Genomic DNA, 17,417 nt, shown 5'->3' on the forward strand with positions numbered 1-17,417 from the left:
TTACAAAAGAAAGGAATGCTACAATTAAGAAACTGGCGAGAACAAATAACTATCGTGAATTTAGCATGATACATTTAAATTAACTCGGTGACGCGGGCAAATCGCGTGCGGTGTATCGACCAATCACGTTGCACCGCCTGTCTTTATCCACCAATAGGAGTTTCGCTTATTCAAGAGAAGCGGTAAATACGCTTGAAAGGAAAGTTGGATTCAATTTGAACCGTTGAGAATTTTCAAGACGGTTCAAGAGGTTTCGAGGAGAGGCTGAAAATTGGAGAAGTCGCTGTGCCCGTTGATTTGGTTAATGTAAATAACTGATAAGGGAAAATTAGTTGCGCAATCGGACCGCTATGGATTGCGATTGGCCCACGTTGGTGGTCGTAGAGGGGAGTCCCACGGGGTCCGGGCCAGACGACACGTATGTGTCGCGTAGTTTCTCGAAATGCCGCAAGATAACAGCGCCTTCTCGCAGTTGTCAAAAGTAGTCAAAAGCTAAATTCTTGGTGTGTTAAGTGTCAAGGGAAACATCCGAGGAAGAACGTAACGGGAAACATCACAAGATAAGAAGATGAGAGCGGCAGTGATTATGATCAGCATCGCACTCACGTGTGCCGTTGTAGGAAATGCCTATTACCAGAAGAAACAATTCTATCCATCCGTGGTCTACATAACCAAGTCGAACCCGAGTATGGCTGTAAGTTTGACGGATTTATTGGCGTGTACACGATTCGGTAACTCTAGTTTATTAACAATATTAAGCGGTACCGTGATGATTAGCAATGCCCTTTGTTTATGACCGGGACACACGACGAATTGATTTTGAGTACACTGAAATTTACCACGTTACAGAATCTTGCACCTAGGGATCGACAGAGATTATTTTGTCAATGATTTTACTTTCGTTCTACGGAAGGTTACCTTTTGTACAACGTACTTTCAATGACACTTGTGTAGCATCGAAGTTTTATTTTTGTCGTTTTCTTCCAGGTCATTTATGTACAGGGATTCATTCTCGTCTTTTTAATGAATACTTTCCTCAGGAAGATATTCTTTGGAAATTTACGAGCTGCTGAACTTGAAGTATGTAAGACTTTGGCGATTATTAACGATAGATTTTGTATATTCCAAGAGATATGAATTAAATTAAAAGAAAATTGTTTGCAGCACTTGGTTGAAAAGGCATGGTATGCGGTAACGGAAACCTGCTTGGCATTTACTGTTTTTCGAGATGATTTCAGTCCAAAATTTATAGCACTGTTTACACTTTTATTATTCCTGAAATCTTTCCATTGGTTAGCCGAGGATCGTGTAGATTATGTAAGTGAAGTGTCTTATTTTTAATTATTTGATCATTCCAAAATTTTCTTCGTACTTACGAGTCATCTTATTTTGAACAATGAAATTGTTTATAATCATTGTAGATGGAGAGAAGCCCTGTTATCACATGGTTATTCCATCTTCGAGTAACTACACTTCTGGCTCTATTGTTTGCGTCAAATTTAACAATGATACATTATGCCTACAATTCTACCCTCATTAAGGGTGCTTCGGTACAATTAGTATTTGGTTTTGAGTATGCAATTTTGCTGACTGTTGTCTTCAATATCACCATCAAATATATATTACATACCATCGATTTGCAAAATGAAAATCCATGGGACAATAAGCCAGTCTTTCTACTATATACTGAATTAATTATTGGACTCCTTAAGGTAAATATATTCAGTATTAATTTATCGTTGTATTATAAATGTATGTACAATGTTATTAAAGTTTAAACAATTTTGAAATTTTCAGGTTATTCTATACATTGCTTTTGTAACAATAATGGTTAAAATATATACTCTACCTCTATTTGCTTTGCGACCAATGTATTATACAATGCGGAACTTTAAAAAGGCATTCCATGATATTGTTATGTCTCGAAGAGCTATTAGAAATATGAATACACTATATCCTGATGCAACACCAGAAGAGTTAGCAGCAGTAGACAATGTCTGCATTATTTGCAGGTATAATATTATTTCTTTATTAAGAAGCAATTATATTTTTACAGTTTAAAACAATGGTTAGTAAATTATAATATATATTTATACTATTCCAGAGAGGAGATGATGTCTGCAAGTAAAAAATTGCCTTGTAATCACATTTTCCATACTTCATGTCTCCGTTCATGGTTCCAACGACAACAAACTTGTCCGACATGTCGATTAAATATTTTGAGACCCCCATCAAGTAATTCCACTACGAGGCCTCCAAATCAACCACAAGGAGGGCCTCAGATACCCCAACCTGCTCCAGTACCTGGCGCCAATCAACATGGTAAAAAATCGAAATACTCTGAATTTATTGACAATGAACTTAATGGAAAACTATCAAAATATTTGTTACAGGTCAGGGCTTCCAGATACCATCATTTTGGGCTGGTTTACAAGCGCAAGCACCACCGACACAAGGGCAAAATAATACGAATGTTCTTTTTCCACCTTTTCAACCTGTTGCACCAGGAAGTGTACCACTGTTTGCTCCTCCGTTTCCACCACCAATAGTACCTCTTCCACCAGTACCAACACCTCCACCAAACTTGTCTGCACTCAGCGAAGAGGAACTTGCAGCAATGGAAGGTAACTTGCGGCAAGCAGTTGAAGCCCGAATCCAAACATTAAGGAGGGTGCAATTGCTCTTGGATGCTGCCAATGCTATGATGAATCAGTACCACACAGCAGCTGCCACAGCAAAGTGAGTCATCAAATGTTCTGCAAACATTTCCTAACCAACTACATTTTTTATTGTATTCGTAAAAAATATATGTAATTCAATTGTTACAGCGTTCAAGTGCCGACAGCTACAAATGCAACTGAAGTTCCTGAAACAAAGAAGGCAGAAGCCTCAAATGTGAAAGAATCGACACCTACGAACAGTAACGAGATCAATCAGAATAATGCATTCGTTGAATCTCCTACCACGAATACATCCATTGAAAGCACATTATTAAAAACTAGCACAAGCAGTAATGGTGCTACACCATCATCATCTAGAAGTGAAGTCGAATCGACAGACGACCAGGAAATGTTGAGAAGGCGAAGATTACAGAAATTTATTGCGCAACCGACCACGGAATAAACGCTCGTCGAATTTTGTGATAAATGTGTAATAAAGAATAGCCAATGGCTAAAGTCCTACCTCAATTCTTCGGCCGTCGAAAGATCCTTCGGGTGACGAAGAATTGGGTATCGATTACTGACTGATTCAAATAGATATTGATAGAACTTTGAGACGGGAAATAAAATTGTAAATCGCAAAGTTTTATCAGGTAGGAGTTTTTTAGACACTGTCACATGACGATTCGGGAACTACCGTTACCACGTATAGTTCGCGACGTAACAGCTGGCACGTTTCTCTACATTAAAAATCATTAAAAGTATATTGTACATAAGTTTTGAGCTGTGTGAAGGTCTGTTTTCAAAGTACTTCCAGCGTTAGTAATTTGAAGCACATTAATTTGACGTTCGGAGATGAGGTATTTTACAAGATTATCTGATCGGAATTTCCCAATGACTGGCCTGAATATATCTCTCCAAAACTCATTTCTTGGCAATTCATCATTTTCTTACGAGTGTCTGTCAATTGTAAAGATAATTCTTTTTCGCATATATTGACATAAATGCTGTACAGATCTTACAAATGTCGTACGCTCGATTACACGAACGAATAGATGCATTCTTTTCCAAAAGACGAGAAAGCAGGTTTAAAATAACTTAGGTCACAATAGTTAATGTATGATAGTCATTCTTCTTTACAGCTCCGGAATGTATTAAAGGAATTTGTCTATTTGATTTTTGGTAAATCTTCATAAATTATTAAAGATTGTCAACCAAACACTGAGGACGACGCCTACGGCCTTTTAAAATGTATGCGTCATCGTTGAAAGAATAAAATTCAAGGAGGTTATTAACATTTGACTTTTTCAGGACTACCTTTCAATACTATCGTACAACTATTCAAGGCATAAATAATTTCGGTTGTGCTCTGTATTTGAAATGACTACTTTTTAATTGATTTTCAACATTTACCTATTCCATTCTAGTTTCCTACCAGATAATGTACCTAGAAAATGATTCATATTTTTTCGAGCTATTTAAATGTATAACATAAGGTTATAACAAATATATATGTATAGTTGAGAAGTCTAGGCTTAGTAAAACATAATTTTACGATTTTATTAATCTTTTCACCAATATGATGCACAGATCATATAACATCATAACGATCCTCGTTTCTTAAGAAATTCTTGTGCAACCATTTTTTTTTCTGCTAAGGCACAAAATAAATAAATTTTATTTTAGTTGAAAATGATATGTATGTTCCTGTTCTCTTTAAAACCTGTTAAATTGCCTTTAATATCTATCAATGCTGTTAAACAACATATAATTCTCTTTCGTATTCATTGTCCTTGATAAAACGATTTCGATATTTTCTCATGGTGCATAAATGCCTTAATAAACAGCTTTATTTCAATCACTAGTAATGTATGTTATGTTCATCATTCTAACTAGGTTAAAGTTATTGCTAGGAATTGTACTCAAACATTTCAACAATAGATACATGTATTTGTTTAATTAATCCTAGAAGTACTGGAAAGCCTATTCCTTGTTATTGGCAACCACAGGTGTAATTCACAATGCAAGATTAATATTTACGACATAGAATGAACTGTTTTACGAATTATGCTAAGCTTAGTATATACATCATAGTTATTAATTAAGAAATTGTTTCCACGGTACAAATTACTTGACCTTTGTCAAACATTACATTTGATCAACATTTTATGGAGTGTTTCTCCTATTGGTTTTGCAAACATATTTTCGGATATTACCGAGAAAGACAACTAGAACTACCATTTCATTACCGTTAAATAATATTTCCAAATGTCAGGTAATAAGTTAAAACCCAAGACGATTCTCCGAACGATACTCCGATTCTCGTGAAAGTCTTCATAACGGGTACCGTCTGGCGATATAACTAAAAAAAAAACTACATATTGTCTTATATGCAAGCGATATCCCACTCATTTACGCGATATCGCGTATCACATGAAACATTCTGTACAGGCTCTTTCCTCACGACACGCTCGCATCTACCCTTCTTCAATGACGTTCGCCGATTGAAAGGTCTCTCCCCGGTGCGATCTGAAACCGCGAAGAGAAGTGATCTTGATTAGCCGTCGTCTGCTGACGTCTATTGATCGGCCGAGAGATAATTACATCTTCGCGAGCCTTTCCGTTGATAAAAATCGCACTAGATCGGCACATTAACAAGGGAGTGACCGGAAATTGGTTTAAAAGGCCACCGTGCACCCGGGAGAGGCAAGGGGGCGTTATTTGTCATATATTCGGTAAATATTTCGGGCCGGCGTGGAGAATTTTGAATTTGGCGCGCAGGTCCGTGAAGTGAGCGCGGTGGACCCCGTGGAGCGTTGTTGTGATCTAACATGGCGGAATGTAGTGTTGTGGCTGTTCGGTGTCTACGTCAATTTTAGTGGGATATCGAGCACAGGGGACGCGAAAGGAACGATGCTGGTCGTTGGCTCGAGTTTGAAAGCCGGTGGGAAGTAAACGAGGGAACCCGCAGAGACGAGGCGGCGAACCAGCGAAGCCGAGAAGTGAGCGTTGGGGAGTCCAGGCATCGTCGGGAATCGTCTTCACGACGGAGCATAGCCCGTTCAGGGGTTCTTCGCGGGGGTATTCGCCCGGAGGATTTAATGACCTTAACCAGGACAAGAATTGTCGTCGCGTCCTTGCCGAGTCACAGTCGCGGTCCCGTCCACGTGTTTCCGTGAACACGGGTGATCTTCTTGGAGTGATCGACGCCCGTTTCCCGCGCGCACCCGAACTCCCTGTCGCACTTCAATCTGGCTTATGCAACGACCGCGTAAACACCCCCGACAGTAAACAATACCAGAGGACGATCCTCGCTTTATCCTCTGAGCGCATCGACGCGCGTCACGACTGCACACCGCGAGTACGAGCACGCTCCGTCTGTCACGCGACTCCACGCCGATCAAGACACGCCAGATTCGGGCCATTGTCGGACAAGTTCATTCGAGGCACGACGAGCTTCTTTGCGCTCCAGGGAGTTACTAGATTCTGGCTGGAAACAGAGGTGGACGGTGCTCTTGGAAGAAGTGCCACGGTGCTTGGTTGGCTGTTCGAGTTGCCCGATAGTTTCCTATAGATATGTACGACGAGTGACGGAGCTCTCGGGTACAGGAACGAAGAGAGGAAGAGAATAAGGGAAGCTTCTGTAAAGAACAACTGCTGGTCCGTGGTTCCATTCTCGATATGCTGCATATCTTAGAGTTATCGCAGAGATCCATGGATCGACACGAATAACGTAGATGCTAATGTCTTCTGTATAAAGAAAACGGTACCGAACGCATTCAGATTTTACATAGGTGTAATTAGTATTTATGGTATGAAATACGGTAGAAGGTGTACATAATTTCACGGGGAATATATATTGTGACAAAATAACGTGCAATCACATAAGACCTTGGGAAGTTACAAACGGTACATAGAAGGGATGCGAATTAGTTGGAGGTAAGGTGAGATCCGGCGTGACCTATTCATACATCATGACGGACACGCGGAGAAGAGTCAAGTTATATGCCCTGAATGCGGATAGACAATGGGATGATCGTGGTACAGGGCATGTTTCTTCATCCTATGTGGATAGATTGAAGGGAATTTCTCTTCTAGTTAGGGCCGAGAGCGATGGATCTCTTTTGCTAGAAAGCAGAATACATCCAGACACGGCGTATCAGAAACAGCAGGTAACTATGATTATATGCACATTCGAAATTATATTTTATCAATGAAACATAATTCTATTGTTACCGTCGTTGGCTTATGATCTTGTTTCATGGTAATTTTTCCAGGACACCTTGATCGTATGGTCGGAAGGAGATAATTTTGACTTGGCTTTAAGTTTTCAAGAAAAGGCAGGTTGCGATGAAATTTGGGAGAGAATTTGTCAGGTGCAAGGGAAGGACCCTTCCGTTGAAATTACACAGGACATTGTGGAAGAATCCGAAGATGAAAGATTCGATGAGATGTCGGATTCGGTGCCACCGATAGAATTACCTCCATGCGAGCTCAGTCGATTGGAAGATATTAATGAGCTTATAGGAAACTGTTTAACGACCCAGGGAACGAAAGAAAAAATAGCTGTGGCCTTAGAATCCGAAGGTTATATCAAGAAACTTTTAAACTTGTTCCACACCTGTGAAGATTTGGAAAACATTGAAGGGCTGCATCACTTGTATGACATATTCAAGAACATTTTTCTACTTAACAGGAATCCACTTTTTGAGGTTATGTTTAGCGATGACACTATTTTTGACGTTGTGGGATGTTTAGAGTACGAACCGACGTCACCTAAGCCGAAAAGGCATAGGGAATACCTTCGTCAGTTAGCCAGATTTAAACAAGCGATTCCTATCACCAACACTGAATTATTAGCAAAGATTCATCAAACTTATCGTGTACAATATATTCAGGATGTTGTTTTGCCGACCCCCAGTGTGTTCGAAGAAAATATGCTCAACACATTGAGTAGCTTTATATTTTTTAACAAAGTTGAAATAGTGACTTTAATACAAGATGACGAGAAATTTCTTACAGAGTTATTTCGTCAATTAACGGATGAAACCACGTCAGATACGAAACGGCGTGATTTAGTTCTGTTTCTAAAAGAATTTTGCAATTTTTCTCAAAATTTGCAACCTGCAGGAAAAGAAGTATTCTACAGAACCTTGAACACCCTCGGCATTTTACCAGCGCTCGAAATTACGCTCGCGATAAACGACGCTCAAACCAAGACAGCTAGTATAGATATATTAACATACATCGTTGAATTTTCTCCAAGTGTTGTTAGAGAATATACCCTGCAACAGATAAATAACACGGAACAAGATCAGATGTTGGTAAACGTGGTTGTGGCACAGCTAGTAGGAGACGGTGATCCCGAACTAGGTGGTGCAGTTCAACTAGCTGGTGTTCTGCGTCTACTCTTAGATCCGGAAAACATGTTGGCTTCGAATAACAAAGCGGAGAAGACTGATTTCTTGACTTATTTTTACAAAAATAGCATTGGTACACTGATCACACCCTTATTGGCCAATACAATTGGAGATCGACCAGCAAGGGAAGACTATAGAACGGTTCAGCTTTTGGGATTAATTTTGGAGTTGCTTTCGTTCTGTGTGGAACATCACACGTACCACATAAAAAATTGCATTTTAAACAAGGATTTGCTCAGAAGAATATTGGTTTTAATGAAGTCAACGCACACTTTTTTAGTATTATGTGCATTAAGGTTTATGAGAAAGATCATAGCTCTGAAGGACGAGTTTTACAACAGATATATAATTAAAGGAAATTTATTTGCACCAGTGTTCGATGCGTTCGTAAGGAACAATGGTAGATACAACCTTTTGGATTCTGCAATCTTGGAAATGTTTGAGTTCATAAAATTGGTTCGTTTTTATTCTAAACATTTTCAGTAGTTACGATTGTCTTAATTCCTAGTTCGACTACAAACAATGATTAATATTTGTTTTAGGAGGATATCAAATTACTCTGTTCGCACGTAGTCGAAAACTTCTCTAAGGAGTTGGAAGCAATTGACTACGTTCAAACATTTAAAGCGTTAAAGTTGAGGTACGAACAACATCAAGATAAATTGAAAGATCGAGACCGAGCTACTCTTGATAGGTATATTTAATAATCTAAGGAATATCATCTGCATGACTGTATGTAGACTTTGCAAAACAAGTTTATTTATATGTGAATCTTTATCTACAGTGTACCTTCGATATTAAGAAGCAGTCGGTATCGACGAGATCAACGACAGCTCGACGAGGAAGAGGAAATGTGGTTTAACGAAGAGGAAGATTTTGACGAAGGCGAAGCGGTGGTGCCCGCCGCTGCTGCAGATCTCGTGCCTCCAGCTTCCGCAAAGAAACAACCTCCATCCGCAAACTCTGCGCCAAACTCCCCTGCGGCTGATTCCAAGAGTCAACAGCAACAGCAATTACAACAGACAGTCTTAAACAACAATACGGCCAATAACAATACGTCAACGCAACAATCTCAAGTAAACAACGGTGCACCGGCGGCAAATGACTCTTCACTTTCTACAGAAGTTAATCCCAGTTCTACTGTCAATGCTGTTGAAAAGACGGGGGCCACTATATTTAAAAAGGTAGGCACCTGTGGTATAATTTCTTATCGTAGACCCATAATAAACCCAACTTTTTATTGAGTACACTTTTTAATTGCTATTGGTAGGTATACTGTATGTACTAAATGTATTAACAGCTAGACATTAACATTCGAAAATGTTTAAGGGCTTGGTCGATTACGAGGCCGATTCGGATGAAGATGACGAGGACTCGGACCTAACTCCTTCGCCGAAGCGACAGCGAATCTCATTGTAGGAAAACTATAGCAGAGCAACATTCGCGTCGTGATGATTGATCGTGACGGTCGTGGCCCAAACCCTCTCGTGCCGTCGAGACGACAGGAGCTGCTTCCAATGAGTCGTGTCGTGTCCGAAGGAGATCGGGAGCCGATTTATCTCTCGATGGAAAAGCACAACGGAGGGATTTACTCTTAGTGTGTACGCGTGTGGTGGACGTTTACACGCCTGTCCGCGTTGAACAGTGTACAGAAAGAGAGGCATGCACAGCAACAGGAGGTACAGATATGCTGATGGATTTGTAAAACAAAGGAACTTTAAACTTTCTTAATAAGGTAAATGATAAGAATTTACACGCCGCTGTACGACTATGTTATGTAAAGAGATAGTAAATTTGAAGGAAAACCGTAGTTCATTCCAATGGTTTGAAACGCCTCACACGCTAAACGAAACACGCGAACTCCTCGATGGAATCCGAAGCTCTAGCTCCGCCTAGCGGTTTAAGAGTAAGGCTCCAGGCTCGTGAGCTCGGAACTTAACTTGCCGTCGAGTCGGATTAAACTTTGACAGGAAGTGACACGTGGCTCGAGAGACTGGATTTCGACTTCGAATGTCAAGTTAAGCGCTAGTACAATTTCACGAACATACGTACTCAAAGAATCGTCAACAGAGACTCCGATATGGCTCAAGTGTTCTTATTTTGCCATAGTTATTTTCTTACCGAGCAGTCGATCTCGCTAGTAAATGTCAGCGTTTATTTTCGCGCTTTCTCGTTAGTTAATGCAAATTTCGCGGTCTCGATAAATTCGAAGGAAGGGTGTTTATTTGTTGTTTCGCGTTTAGATTCTGCCATAGACCCAAATCGTTCCTTCGTTACATAGAGGACCTATTGATCGAATCCAAATTTTGATTTACATTGTGATATTTTTAATTAGAACGAATCGAATGTAGCGATATGTATACGTGATTAGGCGCGGTACGATTGTACGCGTTGGATTGTCGGGCGAGGTAAATTTTTGTAAGGCATCCCGAATCACCGAATGGAACTTATAAACATAATTAGCACCGAAATGTTTGTCGGTACCATTGCTGTAAAATTGTACATGCAACTCTGCTTCTTGCACATAACACTTAGCGCCATTAACATCTTCATTAATTCATTACTCATCCATTGGTATGCACGGCTGGTATAAAATAAGTGCGTCGTTACTAATGAATTGACCAGGAATATTGGCAGTGTTTTACAGGACAGAAAGAGAAATTTTCGTGTTACTTTAATCGCGAGATTTAGTAAACGTTATCGCCAAGGCGCGCTAAAGCCTAGCGCTCGTGTACATAAGAAAAAGAAAACAAAAATAAGCGCCCACGAACTGTCCGCAGAAAGTGTAAGAAAGATTAAGACCGTTTAGTTAATCGACCAGGTAACGAGTAATGGTTGTTCCCATGTGTTTTACTTTATTTACAACTTATTCAGTAATAAGGAAAAATCTTACTACTCTAAGGCTGGAGCATTATGTATCGGGTGCGACGAAGTTAAAGTACGATCGAGTGCTACATCGAGTGTATCGGATGTATTTTTGTACAGGGTGTTTTAGGCTTTGTCACTATCGATCATTTGCTGAATACTTGAAACGCTCGCCCGTTCGACTCGGCAAGGAAAGAATCATTAGCATTATACATCTGATCTGTGTTCAATCATAATCGAGTCGATCGTGCAATTTCGTAGAAAGTGTACTTTTCTACATGATAATACGAGCATCTATTACAGAGGTAACGTGATAAGAGCAATTCTAAACCAAACAACAATATTGATACGCAATGGAAGCATCAATAACAGTACAAAAGTTTCCTATCGATTACTTTAGGAAATAATTACAATTCAGTTTTTGAACGGCCCGTCATCGTACTCGTACACCTTTCCTGGTTAAGGCGCAAAATTTGACTTCGTACAGGATCGGTTCGATCGATAGACCTTGTCCTTCCGGATTACCGTTGCTCACGAATTAATTCTATTATAATATTAAATTCAGATTAAATATTGGAGAGAGAGATATATGTGTGATCGCGTCTGTATTCAAAATTTATTATGAAACGAAAAGTAAATAAGATATACGTGATAATTTATTTAAAAAGGTGACAATTTTGACACTGCCTAAAACATGTCCAAAATGATACTGAATCTTTGAATGTTTTAGAGCATTCCGTAGGAGAATCGGCACGGAGGCTGATACCTGAAATTTTACAACCGTCACATTGATATAAATATATCAATTAAAGGATTAACAAAGTCTTGCATACTGTGTACAATGTCACGTGTTATAACAATATTATGCATTTTACTTTATATACCAACAAAGCGCGACGTTTTTCTCCAACGTGCACCATTTTATAATAAACATTTTCACGAAGGACTACGAACAAAAGATATTCCGAATCGAGGGGCAATAGGAAGGGTGGGGGATAGAATCAACCAGGAAATGATATGAACTTTATTTCAAAGAGGGATCGATGAAAGTAAATCGATACGCAAAATCAAACGAATTGGATCGGTAGCACAAAACTACCAACAATAGCCCGTGCGGCAACATCGACGTGGATCTAGCTTTTTAAGGCAGTAATACCGTGCCAAGTTTAATTCCGAAAGTATGTATAAAGGAACTCTTTCGTTATGCCGGGATTATTATTGATTTGTTTTCGATATATTTATATTGTGCATAAAATATTTGAACATAATTTCCTGCGATGCAAAATGTTTCCCCGGAGCAGAATTAAATTATTGTACTATAAATTTTAAAGAAAACGAAGTAATAATAAAAATACGCGATATGGGGAATATATTTATTAATTCAGGCCTCTGTAGCTTAAAGCGGGTAAGTACGTATGATAGACAGTTCGGTTCGGAATTACGGGAAATATCGATAAACGTTTGACTGTCGTTCGTTTTCTGCTACGAATCCACCTCGTTAAACGCTAATTCGACGGTTCAATGTACGGAATGACGAATGAATGTTATTCGAATACAAGTGTGTTGTAGAAGTGCGAAGAATATTTAATTAAATAAAAGATAAAATTAGAGTAATTGGCTAATTAACGAAATTCCAATACGTCCTCGTCTTCGTTTTTACAAGAATCTTATTTACAGTCGATCGACTGCGTACTTTCAATAAAAGAAGTAAAAAAGCCATCGTTACCATCAAAAGGTCATCCATATTACTTGTTATTCGTACTCGTATTTCAAACAATTAATTATATAACATATACACTTTCGTCCTTGATTTATGTAATTATTTGACGTCGATAAGAATTACTATAATTTATCTTATCATGGAAGATAAATAATCTGGAATTTTTATACATTCACCTGTGTATAATAGATATTTATTTTTCCCACCAAGTGCGCACGTTTACACTTTTTACGTTGGCTTATGATGTAATACGCAAAAGTGGTTTATATATTATATTTTTGGTACATCTATATACACATTATTATACTGGTATATTTTCAAAACTTATCCTGTAATTATAATCAAGATTCAATTTTAGAACCAAGAATTGATCAAGTTTCACTCTAAACCTTTGCCTTTATAGTTGATATATCAATATTTCGATAACTGAGACAAGCGAACAATTTAATATTGCATGCTTGTGTCTATAAGTGGGGATTTAATCCTGTCAATCAATTATCAATTAAAATAACTTCACAGTTATACCAATTAAACCCTTAAATTGTTAGAATAAAAACACAACTTTAATACATTATTTAAATAGGTAATAGCAAATAATAGCACCTGTTCAAAGGATGAATAAATTCAAGGAATTTGTCCAGCCTTGTTATTCAAAATTATTTCAAAGTAAAAATGTTAAATTGTTTGGTTAAGTGTTACATAAAAGATCATTAATATATTAATAAATCCGTAGTAATAACAGTAAGTCCCATTATTTTATGCAAAACTATTTGCGTACGACTTCAGCCTTTAGGCGTGCTGCAAGTGCCTTCCGAACTTGTAAAGTAGAAGGTTCCATTGATTGAGGCACTTCTAAATCTTGTTTTCCATTGACAGTTGCTTCGGCAACAACTCTCGCAGAACTAGGCCGGTCGCCAGTCGTTTCTCCTAAACGCTGACTTCGAGCTTGCTTTTTTAATGCTACCAACTTATCTCGCCGTGCTTTCAAGTAAACTTGCCTTTTTCTTATTTCTTCCTCATTTGCCTGAAAACACCCATTAGAACCATTTTAGAGAAATGAATCGAGGTCCAGTGATGTTCTTTTATATAAGGTTACAATTAAATTGAATCCCTATTGTCTTACTAGATTGTTCCATATTATATAATACCTTCACATTGCAAAGTTTTATTTATAATTTCAATACTTACAGTATTATTAATTTTTTTCTTGCCAGCAGTTGAGTCAAGGGGTTCCGGCGTCATTTCTGGAATTGTTACATTTGGAACGGAGTCTGTTTCACTTGATGTAGTTTGCGTTTCATGTTCTAAGACTGGAGGTATATTTTTGGGAGTTTCTGTTGATATACGTATAGCTTGTTCAAGTAATGCCTTTTCATTCCGGTACTCGTTAGTCAGACGTTCATGTTCCTTGAGAAACACAGTTTCTACCTCTAAGTCTGAACTAGTTTCGACATGATCTTCCAAGGCACGTTCACTGTATAAATTATAATCATAGTTTAATTGTTTTTCTTTTTTGATTTAAATTTGGTTAATTTCATCACTTCAATGATGTTCTAGATGCAGGACTCACCGCAGCAATTCTTCCATTACAAGTTCATCGTCTTGAGTTGAATTTGGTTCGTACGTTAAAGATGCTGGAGTTAATCCATATGTCTGTTCAATCAAGTTCAATGCTTGCAGTTGAAGTTCCAAATTTTTTTGAATCATCATTCTTTTAAATATTTCATATTCATTTGCAGCCCATATTTGTTCAAATAGACTCTGAAATGATATACTATTTAATTTGAATAAACCCAAATCTATCGTTTATTATTCGCGATTTTATAACGAAAAGGAAAGGCGTAAATTATTCAATAAACGATAATGAAATTGTTTTATGATTGTTTAACATTGAACTGAAAAATAAATCATGTGTACCTGATTGAAGGGAACTGGCATTTTTGTATTCTTATTAACACTGCAAGCATGTTCAAATTGTTCAGGAGTTATTCCCATATCTTCCATATAGCATCTAAGAAGTAAATCCACCAGATTTTTGTAATCCTGATATACTTCGCGATATTCTGGACCATCCATTGTACCTGCTTCGAAAACTAAAAAGGAGAACAAAAAACTCGTTGAATAAAATATACACTGTTTGATACAAATTTTGTAAATAAAATATCCATACTTAATGATTTTTCTTCGATGAATGTCAGCAATGGTGCTGACCATATAGGACCTTGTAAGAATCCTACTAAAGAATCAAATACCCAAGCACTGTCTTCTTTGGTGGTCATGTTATACGACAGTTGGAACAATTTTAAACAGTGGTCAAATAGTTACAGACAATTCCTAATTAGATAGAAGATTTTGTACACTTGGTCTAGACCAAACTGACTACAGCATAGAATGGCAGCAAGTGTGGTAACCATAGTGACATTAAGCAAAACATTGTCTGTCATTGGTCTAGAGTCCCACATTTCTAATTAATGTTCGTAAAAGTCAGTAAAGATTTCATTCTAGGAATTCACTTTTCTATATAAAACAACTTTCTCTTTAGGTACGAGAAAATTTATTTACTCTTTTTCTTATTTATACGTTTCATCCAGTAACTTTTAATTGAATATATCAACTTCAAAAAATATGTATATGTATTTTGTAGAACGAGTAGAGTAGAGTATGTATAAATTGTTACTTCCAAAGTAATTGAAATAGCTATATTACTTTGTTTTTCACTCGCTCCTATCGATTGCAATTATAAATAATATAAAAATTATGAATACAGATAAAAATATGAAGCTCATTATCCTATAAAGTGACATTGAAACAGTACTAGCTGCATATAAAAAACAACAATTTTGGTACTTTAAAGTAGAATGTTTATTTATTGTAACGATCAGATGTGCTTATCGGTTAGACTTTGCAACACGTTCTAACTCATCCTTTTTCTTGATTGCATACGAATTTGATGAACCTTTGGCAGCATTAATAAGTTCATCGGCTAAACATTCAGCAATTGTTTTGATATTACGGAATGCAGCTTCTCGTGCACCTGTGCAGAGTAACCAAATAGCTTGGTTAACACGACGCAGTGGAGAAACATCTACTGCTTGACGACGTACGGTACCCGCACGACCAATACGAGTTGAATCTTCACGTGGACCCGAATTAATGATGGCGGTGACAAGAACCTGTAAATTAAAATATTCTCTTATTTTTTATTTCAAAATTATCAAGATTTATTCTTCCTGAACTTAATATAATGCATTACCTGAAGAGGATTGTCCCCAGTCAGCAAATGGATTATCTCGAACGCATGTTTGACAATACGAACAGCCATTAACTTTTTGCCATTATTTCGCCCATGCATCATCAAGGAGTTCGTAAGGCGTTCGACGATGGGACATTGCGCTTTACGAAACCGCTTAGCTGCATAGCGGCCTGCCGAGTGTGGCAAATACTTGGCATTTTTCTCTTTTACAGCAATGTAATCCTGAAGTGACATGTCGTTGACTTGTACATCATCACAGTTCCACCTTCCAAACAGTTTAATCTCTGGTAACTCAGCAGACAGTGCCACTGGCAATGTATCCACAGTAGGCACTACATCGTCAAATGATTCTATGTCCGCCATGGTTCACCTGAAGAAACAGTACAATAATATCACTTGTATCACATTATTATGATAAGCAAATTATATGATTCCACAAAATAAAAAACTAAGGATTTAGACAATTTCGATTTTACAGTCGTACATTTCACACATATAATAGTGCAGACTAGTGCATCTTCACAGTTTTCATGGTGTAACATACGAAAAGAAACAAAGTCTGATTATTAAAGGTTATAAGCGGTGTCTTCAGGAGACTACTAAAAATATGATGACGTGATTCTACTAATCGTAGTTATAACAATGTTAACATTGATGCAAAAGTATCGTATTTTCGACAATATCTTAATTTCATGTGATTTTGTTAAACGCCGATGAAAACATGAGACCATGTGGTCACAAGTACAGATGCTGAATGATACGGAAGGGGAAGTGTATCAATCACTCGTTATTTTTTCTAGATCGATTATACAATTGTTCATCACTGGCCTACAATTTTCTACAAAAAAATTAAAATGTATGAACTGTAATTGAATGAAGAATACTCACGTCTTCTTCACCAAAAGCGTGAACAGGAAAAGGCCATGACAGTTTCTTTCGCCCGGCCAGTGATTGCCGGATAGGAATATGCTAGTCAAATTCACTCTTGATTTATCCCACCTAATAAAATCGCAACAAAGAATAGGCTAAGATACGTATTATAAAGCATATTATTCTAAATAATATAGATTAAATAACGATTATTGAAATCATTCGAAGTAAAAGTCTTACTTTTAACTCGCAGTGAGAGCAAGCGTGTAATTGGTCGAAAACGTGTACGCGGTTCATTCGTAATAAACGAATTTATTAAAACACATGAATTGAGTACGATACGAATACTCAGCTGATACGGCATTTTCTCTTTACAAATATATTTTATTTCTGTAGGCGCCATGACGGCCTTACTGCATTCCTAAAATAACGCTTCAAATTCTTAATACAATTCAAACCAGAGATGAGTTGGGAGATTGCTCACGGGCAGGATCGCGCGATCGCACCCTGTACTGCCCTCTGATTTCGTACGTTAGCTTTCACCGTTTTTTGCCCCCAAGGGTGGCGCAACGAATTTCTGATAGGAGCTCGCGCACTCGCGAAGGCGGTACCATCTACCAGTCGCCATT

At 37.8% G+C, this 17,417-nt stretch overlaps 4 protein-coding genes across 5 annotated transcripts; 2 read left to right on the top strand and 2 right to left on the bottom strand.

Moving 5' to 3' along the window:
• Positions 1–357: 357 nt before the first annotated feature.
• LOC105697244 (E3 ubiquitin-protein ligase synoviolin A) lies at positions 358–4,356 on the top strand. Its single transcript, XM_012420378.2, has 8 exons — positions 358–694; positions 988–1,080; positions 1,165–1,317; positions 1,422–1,712; positions 1,798–2,012; positions 2,105–2,322; positions 2,394–2,739; positions 2,829–4,356. Exons 1-8 carry the CDS (start codon positions 569–571, stop codon positions 3,121–3,123), a joined length of 1,737 nt encoding a protein of 578 aa, XP_012275801.1. The 5' UTR covers positions 358–568; the 3' UTR covers positions 3,124–4,356.
• A 2,253-nt stretch (positions 4,357–6,609) lies between these two features.
• Positions 6,610–11,888, top strand: LOC105697243 (serine/threonine-protein phosphatase 4 regulatory subunit 3). The gene is made up of 5 exons (XM_012420377.2): positions 6,610–6,832; positions 6,938–8,536; positions 8,623–8,774; positions 8,865–9,264; positions 9,410–11,888. Exons 1-5 carry the CDS (start codon positions 6,635–6,637, stop codon positions 9,497–9,499), a joined length of 2,439 nt encoding a protein of 812 aa, XP_012275800.1. The 5' UTR covers positions 6,610–6,634; the 3' UTR covers positions 9,500–11,888.
• A 953-nt stretch (positions 11,889–12,841) lies between these two features.
• On the bottom strand, positions 12,842–15,381 carry LOC105697245 (cilia- and flagella-associated protein 36). Its single transcript, XM_012420379.2, has 5 exons — positions 14,836–15,381; positions 14,583–14,758; positions 14,236–14,426; positions 13,854–14,139; positions 12,842–13,689 (listed from the first exon to the last, which is right to left on the bottom strand). The coding sequence occupies exons 1-5, from the start codon at positions 14,942–14,944 to the stop codon at positions 13,432–13,434; spliced, it is 1,020 nt and encodes a 339-aa protein (XP_012275802.1). The 5' UTR covers positions 14,945–15,381; the 3' UTR covers positions 12,842–13,431.
• A 122-nt stretch (positions 15,382–15,503) lies between these two features.
• On the bottom strand, positions 15,504–16,869 carry LOC105697246 (40S ribosomal protein S5). Of its 2 annotated transcripts, XM_012420381.1 has the most exons (3): positions 16,807–16,869; positions 15,919–16,288; positions 15,554–15,838 (listed from the first exon to the last, which is right to left on the bottom strand). In XM_012420381.1, exons 2-3 carry the CDS (start codon positions 16,279–16,281, stop codon positions 15,554–15,556), a joined length of 648 nt encoding a protein of 215 aa, XP_012275804.1. In that variant the 5' UTR covers positions 16,282–16,288; positions 16,807–16,869. The 2 variants fall into 2 exon arrangements, with proteins under 2 accessions (XP_012275805.1, XP_012275804.1); XM_012420382.2 differs by lacking the exon at positions 16,807–16,869 and having other exon boundaries at positions 15,504–15,838; positions 15,919–16,281.
• Positions 16,870–17,417: the final 548 nt, after the last annotated feature.

The sequence above is a fragment of the Orussus abietinus genome, unplaced genomic scaffold (genome assembly GCF_000612105.2).
Source record: "Orussus abietinus isolate OABI.00-Male unplaced genomic scaffold, Oabi_2.0 scaffold194, whole genome shotgun sequence".
NCBI lineage: Eukaryota > Metazoa > Arthropoda > Insecta > Hymenoptera > Orussidae > Orussus > Orussus abietinus.